General features: G+C 46.7%; 1 protein-coding gene across 1 annotated transcript; it reads left to right on the top strand.

The window, feature by feature from the left end:
• The first annotated feature begins 569 nt into the window (after positions 1-569).
• Positions 570-6,565, top strand: LOC150003631 (eppin-like). The gene is made up of 3 exons (XM_090285294.1): positions 570-660; positions 2,387-2,518; positions 6,390-6,565. Exons 1-3 carry the CDS (start codon positions 570-572, stop codon positions 6,563-6,565), a joined length of 399 nt encoding a protein of 132 aa, XP_090141420.1.
• Positions 6,566-7,487: the final 922 nt, after the last annotated feature.

The raw sequence follows: 7,487 nt of genomic DNA, 5'->3' as shown, positions 1-7,487 counted from the left end.
GATCATGGGAGATGCACTGAGAAAGAAAAAGTCAGACATAGACACAGAGAGGCACAGAGAAACAAAGAGATACCAAGAGATCAAAAATAAAAAAATAAAAATTAAAAAAACAAAAAACAACCACCACCACCAACAAAAACACATTGTCAAAGACAAAAGGGTGTGCCAGTTAGTGTGCAGATCAAATGGAAAATGAATAGAGAATGAGGACATCCCACAACTTTCAAACTTATTGAGATGACCCCATTCAGTCCTAAAGTAGCCTGGAAAGTGAGACAAGCTCCGCCCACTCCCCACTTTGGTTGACCAGATGGTCCAGCCCAGGCCAAGGAGCTAAAGATCAGGAACTACCCAATAAGAGACCTTTCCCCAGGGTTGTGGGCTACAGGTGCCAGCCAGTCACATTGATATCCTCAGGAACTTGGTGTTCCCAGGAGAAAGGGGGAGGCTGGCTTGACTCCACATCTCCTATTTAAAACACTGATGACTAAAGAAATAGTCTGGACAAAGGCAGCGAGACATTTTCATGGTCTGGAGCCTCCAGACAGACAGGCCAGCTCTTCTTCAGAATGGTGTCTTCTGGACTTTTGAGGATCCTGGTGCTATTCATCCTTCTAGTGAATGTCCAAGGATTTGCTCTGAGTGACTTGCTCTCTCCCAGTAAGTACTGGGGCCTCAACCCCTGCCTGGGAGAAAGGGAAGGTTGCTGGAAGGAAGAAACAAAGAACGAATATTGGTCAGGCTTGAGTTGCTTTTCACTGTCTTAGCCTTGGTTCTGGGTTGGGAAAGCAGAAAGATTTTTTTTTTTTAATTTATTTTTTGTTTTTCTATTACAGTTGTCCCACTTTTTCTCCCATTGCTCCCTCCCACCCCACCTACCCCTTCTCCCACAGTCAGTCCCCACCCCGTCGTCCATGTCCATGGGTCATTTATACTTGTTCCTTGATTAAACTCTTCCCCTTCTTTCCCCGCTTCTTTTCCTCCCTGCTCCCCCCTGAACAGAGAGGTCTTTGAAGTATTTCTTCCTATTTCCCTCTCTGTGGAAGATCCCTTCTGTGAATGCAAGAATCCAGACCTAAAGTGACCCTTACTTCCAGCCCCTTTGAAGTAGAGGGTCTTTCTTGGGGGAAGGGAGTACAGGGCTGGGACCAGTCATAGGATATAGCATTTGTGGGAAGGTCTATAGGAATCCAGGAAGCCTAAGGGGCCTTCTCACCCCACAGCAAAAATAGCTCCCTTTCTTGGGACATCATCCCTATCAACTTTTGATTCTTTCAAATACAGTTCTATAAAGTAGCCCTGCACATCAGGACTTTGGCTTTGGTATGAAAGACAGCATCCAAAAGTTCCTTTGAACTGAAGACAGTTATACTCCATGACTATATAGTAATAATGAGAATTGCCGCCATGTGTGGAACACTCAGAGAGTAAGGATTTAAAGAGAGGGAGCTAGAGTCACACTTGGTGGGTCCAAATTTTGGTTCTACCACTTAGAAGCCATGTAACCTTGGACGAATTACTTAAATTCCCTGTGCTTCAGTTTACTTATCTGCAAGATGGGGATATTAACAGAATTTACCCCATAGAGCTATTATGGGGATTAAATGAAAGAGCACATCTAAATGCTTAGAAGAGTGCTTGGCTTTTGGTAAATACTTAGCAAATGTTAACATTACCCTGCATCAGTTATGATGATTATAACAACACGCTTTGTCTTGTTTCTTCCTTGCAACTCTGTAAGGCTAAAATGATTTTACATATGAGGAAACCAAGGCTCAGAAAGACTAAGTGGTAAAACCAAGAGTTAAGAATTTTAAAACCTAACTGTCCAACTCCAGGAGGAGTGATATTAATCACTGCCCAATAGCACCCCTCAGAAGGAACTCCCAAACGCCAGCTCCCTGACCAGGCCAAAATGACCAGATTCGTTTAGACCAGTGGTTTTTGATCAGGTGATTTTGTCTTCCAGGGGACATTTGCAAAGTCTGGAGACATTTGGGGTTACGACTAGGGAGAGCTACTGGCATCCAGTGGGAGGGCAACCAGGGATGTTGCTAAACATTCTGTGATGCACAAGACAGCTCCCTCCTTCCCATCAAATAATTATCCAGCCAGAATGTCCTTAGTGTCAAGGTTGAGAAACCCTGCCATAGAAGGCATGGAGGTAGGGGTGGGACTAGGGGTGGGATAAGAAGGTAGAGAGTGAGGGGCGGTCAGGAGGGGGGGCAGTGGTGGGAAATACGTAAGGGCTCCCTGAGGACAAGGCTCCTGGGGATGAGCAAAGTCAAAGCAAATTTTTCCGAATTCCCAGAATTGCCTTCGTGCTGGAGAAGAGTGGGCACCATGCCCTCCAAGACTCATGGTTGTAAGACTCTTCCTTTTGCAGGGAGATGTCCCAGGATCCAGGAGAAATGTGAATTCAAAGAAAGGAATTTATGTAAGAGGGACAGAGATTGTCCAGACAAGATGAAGTGCTGTGTCTTCAACTGTGGGAAAAAGTGTTTAGACCTCAAACAAGGTATGATTCAGAACCTCGCAATAACCTATCCTTCCACCCAAGCCCTCACTTTCTGCCCACTTGGGCTGGTTTTGCTCCTGGTTTGCTAAGGATTCGTCTCTGGGGAACACTGCTGGAATTGGGGGGCCTGGTAACTACACTCATCCCTGCCCCTAATACGATGCCTGACCGTAGGTGGGATCTTTGTTCTGTCTGGGCTTTGGTTTCTTCCCCCCCTCCCCCCAAAGGGGGCAAGGGTGTGATTGAACCAGAGAGTCTTTTGGCTACTTTCCCCTCTTACTACTTTGAGTCCCCAGGAGGCCATGGCTGGCCCACCATTTGCCAACATTGTTGCTGCGAGTGGTAATGAAGCTTTCTGCTCTACAGTGCCCGCCTCTCTGCCTAATCGGACAAGTCTGGCATTGAACCAGCAAACCTCCCGTGACCCCTGGAGACTGGAGCGTTTCTCCTTTGCTGCTACAGTCTTTACTCCATGCCCATGTCCCTGGGTTCCTGGAAAGCTATCAGAGATTCTTTATTCATTCATTTAACAAATATCGAGTCTCTGAAAGTCAATGGGATTTGACCAATGTGGTCAGGGAGGTGGAGGAAAGTTTTCCCGAGAAAACAAGCCTGGAGTTGAATTCAGAAGGGTGGGTAGTAAATTTAGGCCAAAAGTGGGTGGAAGGGCTTTCCAGGCACAGGAAATAACATGTACTTAGTAGCAGAATCTAGGGAGTATGAGCGAGGCACAAGGAAAAAACATAGTAGGTAGGTAGGGTCTGGTGGACTTGAGTCTCATCTTGATCTTAAGAGCAATGGAAATTCATGGAGGCGAGTGACGACATGAACAGGCTTCCATTATGCCTGCAGAGGAGGAACAGAATGTCTTAAAGGACTTCAGGATGGAAGGAAGTGGTAGCTTAACCAGAGGTAGCTGAGGGAATGAAGAGGAATGGGATGTGTCTGATAGGTATTTAGGAAATAAAGTAAAGAGGACTTGACAGTGGAGCCCAGTGGGGAGGCAGGAGGATGGTAAGTTGTTCACTGGCCTGCAGATGAGGGATTCTGAATTCAGACTTCTTGAGTCCAAATCTTAGCTCTAGTTTTTGCCAGCCTATTTATCTTGTGGGGTGGGGGAGCAAATTAATAACTTTCCCTCATGTTAGGGGTTATTTGGAGGATTCAATGAGTTGAGGTACAGGAAGTGCTATGAACAATGCCTGGTAGATAATAGTCATGTGACACACAGTAACTTACATTATTTGTCATTGGTGACTGGGAGCTCTTAAATAGAAGAGGCCATCCCTTTTCTTTGTCTCTTAAAGCATCTAGCACATGGTAGGTGCTCAACAAATGACTTATTCAGTCCAGGAAAAAAGATACTTCATTCATTCTTTGCTTTACCCTCAGCATTCTGCTAAATTCTATACCGTGCCAGACTGCCTGCTAGGAATGGGGTTCCCAGGTGAAATCAGATACAATCCTGCTTATTAGACACTCACAACCTCACAGATGGGACCAAAGGTGCAGACAAATCACATGCATGCACACAAGATTCAGAGGCACTGTGGAAAGACCCAGGGCCAATTCAGGCACCCGAGGGGTGTGGGATGTCGAATGGAGTCGGAGACACCACGCGGGAGCTGATGCCTGAGAAAGGTTTTGAAGAGAGGACTGTCACTAATGAACAACAGTGGGGTGGACAGAGGGAATATGGCGCGAGAGGTGTCAAAGTGGGGGACAGTGCAGGGACAGTATGTAGCTCAGAAGGATAGTGTGGGGGAGGAGGAGGCCAGAGCCACAAGCAGGGGCCAGATCATGAAGGGCCTGCGGGTCATGAGGAGACTTGGTCGTGAAGTCAAGGTCTCAGTGCGGAATGATGTGATCAGCTTTGTTTCAGACACACCAGGCCCTTCTCTCTGGTGTGCAACCTGAAGGTTGGGTTGGAGGGAACAGGGATGGAGGCAGGAAGGTCAGTTTGAGTCCATCTCAACAGTTCAGGCGTGAGACACTGGCACTTAAAGCGAGTGGCAGATGTGGTACCTATGTACCACAGAACACGACTTGGCCAGAAAAAGGGATGAAATCTTCCCACTTGTGACAACGTGGATCAATCTAGAGGGTATTGTGCTAAGTGAAGTAAGTCAGACAGAGAAAGACAGATACATATGATTTCACTTATATGCAGAGTCTCAAAAAACAAAACAAACAAACAGACAAAACAGAAAACAGGCTCCTAGACAGAGAGAACAAATGATAGTTGCCAGCGGGGAGGAGGGTAGCCGGGCTGAATGACAAAGGTAAAGGGATTGAGAAATACAAACTGGTGGTTACAAAATAGTCCCGGGGGTGTAAAGTAACGCAGAGGGAATGGCGTCAATAACAGTGTAATGACTGTGTATGGTGTCAGGTGGGTGCCTGACATATCAGGGAGAACACCTTGTAAAGTATATGACTGCCTAACCACTACGCTGTCCACCTGAAACTAATACAAAATAATATTGACTGTAAACTGTGATTGAAAAAAAATTTTTTTTAAATATTTTAGTAACTATGTATGTTGGGTGCTAGACTTATCAGGGGTATCCCTTCATAAGTTATAATATAAATGTCTAACCACTATGCTGTACACCTGAAACTGATGTAATATTGAATGTCAACTGTAACTGAAAAATAAATAAAATTTTAAGAGTGACAGAGAGGTTAGCTATGAGGAAGTGAAAAATCAACAGAACTGAACCGTTTAGCTGAGTTCATAGTTTAGCTCGGATCTGTGTTAGTTTGCTAGGGCTGCTCTAACGAAGCGCCACAGACTGGGTGGCTTTCACACTAGGAACGTATTGTCTTACAGTACTGCAGGCTAGAGGTCCAAGGTCAAGTGTTGGCAGGGCTGGGGCTTTCTCAGATTGTGCAGGAGACTCTGTCCTGTGCCCCTCCCCTAATTCCTGGTGGTTTGCTGGAAATCTTGGGCATCCCTTGGCTTGTAGACCTCTGTCTTTATCTTCACCTGGTGTTCTCCCTGTGTATCTGTGTCCAAATTTCTTCTTGTCATAAGGCCACCAACCGTATTGGATTAGAGATGCGCCCTACTCCAGTATGACTCATTCCATCACAACTAATTATATCCGCCACAACTCTATTTCCAAATAGGGTCACACTCTGAGGTACGGTGGCTGAGGACTTGACCATATGAAGGGCAAGGGGGGTGGGAAGAGATGCAGTTCAACTCATAACAGGTCTGAAGCTAACTGCAGGAAGAAAATGTACTTGACCTTCTGAAAAACTGCTCTCACCTTCCCTGTAGGGACCTGCACTTTACTCAGGATCCCATGTTCTCTTCTTGGCATGGTTTGGAAGGCAAAGTAAATGGCTTGTTATTTGTAATTTTCAAGGCACTTCCATATCTTTAACCACTCAGGGTGTATTTATTGAGCAGCTACTCTCTGCCAGCCACTGTGCTGCACATTCAGGGACAATCAAGGAGCTCACAACTTAGGGGGCCATGAGCACGGTCTCACTTGCCCCCCAGGACAGCCCTGTCCAACAAGCAGGGTGGGATTTTGCATTTCCACTTTACAGAAAAGGAAGTTGAGGACAAGACAGGTAACATGGGAGGTCGAGGGGGCAGACACTGAATTTGGGAAAGAACCTTGAAACCGGCGTCTGCTCACTCTCTGGAGAGACAGTGAGGCCAGTGACCAGAAGGAAAGGGAGACACCAACGTTCTCCGGGGATGTAGACACCCAAACAGCCCCTCTTTGGGACTCTCCCTGCAAACGGACCTGGGCCCCGGAGGTGTGATAAGATGAAAGAAGCCTGCTCAGTGTCATCTATGGAGGTTGCCAGAGGGACGATAACATTTGTATTTTGAGGGGGAGGGCACTCTAAGTTCTCGACTCTGGGGTCTCCCTGCAGACATATGCAGTTTGCCAAAAGATCCTGGTCCCTGCACGGCTTTGTTTCGTCGTTGGTGGTATAATAAGAAACATGATACCTGTATCAGCTTTGGCTATGGTGGCTGCCAGGGAAACAATAACAACTTTCAATCCAAATACCTGTGCCTGAACATGTGCTCCAAGATGTGTGAGTCCCAAGGGCCCCGATCTTTCATCCTCAAAAGGGTCCCGCAGGAGGTCTGGGTGTTGGCTAGTCCATTCTGGGAAGGCTACATCCTTGGAAGACCAGGTGCTGACAAAACCAGCTCCAATCAGGAGGTGAAAATACATCTCCCAGAGGGTGGGACAGTGGCTTTCTGGGAACTGAGGTTGGGAAGGGACACGGTCATGAACCAAAGCTGGCAAGTACAAGGGGTGGAGGGAGGGTGCAGGCATGGTGAAATCTCAGAGACCCAGCTTCCTAGGGCTCACAGGACATCCAGCCTAGCACTGGGCATGTTGGCTGACCACCCCAGGCCATTAATTTCCTCGTTACAACTTTTTTGCTATCAATCTGCTCCTGTCCACTCCTATCCACATCCATTCTTCCTTTACGGAGATTCCTAGCTTCCCAAAGTAAACCTACTCCTTTTGATGTCCTACGGAAAGGTGTACAAACATAACTTCAAGACTAGTTCTCTGAAGATAGGCTGAGTCTGAGATGCTTAGCTGGTCCTGTCCTACATTCTCAACAGATTCCCAATCCTGAATGCATAAGGATACCCCAGAACAACTGCCAGGCTTTGGCTCATGACTCAAGGCTCCGTTAGTGTGCCTGACCAACGCTCCAGAATGGATTCCATTGGTTCTACTCCCAGCATTCCAAGGTGTAAGCCCTTCCCAAGACGGAACCCCCGGGATCTTCCTCCCTCTTCCTCCATCTCAGTCTCTTTTCATACATAATATCCTGCTTGTCTTAAAATTTTCTTTCTTTCATTCTTTTATTGATTCCAGAGAGAGAGAGGGGAAGGGAGGGACAAAGAGAGGGAGAAACATTGATGTGAAAGAGGAACATCAGTTGGTTGCCTCCTGCATGCACCCCCTACGGAGGA

Source organism: Furipterus horrens, unplaced genomic scaffold (genome assembly GCF_987537825.1).
Source record: "Furipterus horrens unplaced genomic scaffold, mFurHor1.1.pri manual_scaffold_8, whole genome shotgun sequence".
NCBI lineage: Eukaryota > Metazoa > Chordata > Mammalia > Chiroptera > Furipteridae > Furipterus > Furipterus horrens.
The sequence above is the reverse complement of the archived record's forward strand: the minus strand, read 5'-3'. Positions and strand labels throughout refer to the sequence as shown.

Coding starts and splice junctions, on each gene's coding strand:
- LOC150003631 (XM_090285294.1), top strand. CDS start 570: ATGGTGTCTTCTGGACTTTTGAGGATCCTGGTGCTATTCATCCTTCTA. Junction 661..2,386: donor GAGTGACTTGCTCTCTCCCA/GTAAGTACTGGG, acceptor TTCCTTTTGCAG/GGAGATGTCCCAGGATCCAG. Junction 2,519..6,389: donor GTGTTTAGACCTCAAACAAG/GTATGATTCAGA, acceptor GGGCACTCTAAG/TTCTCGACTCTGGGGTCTCC.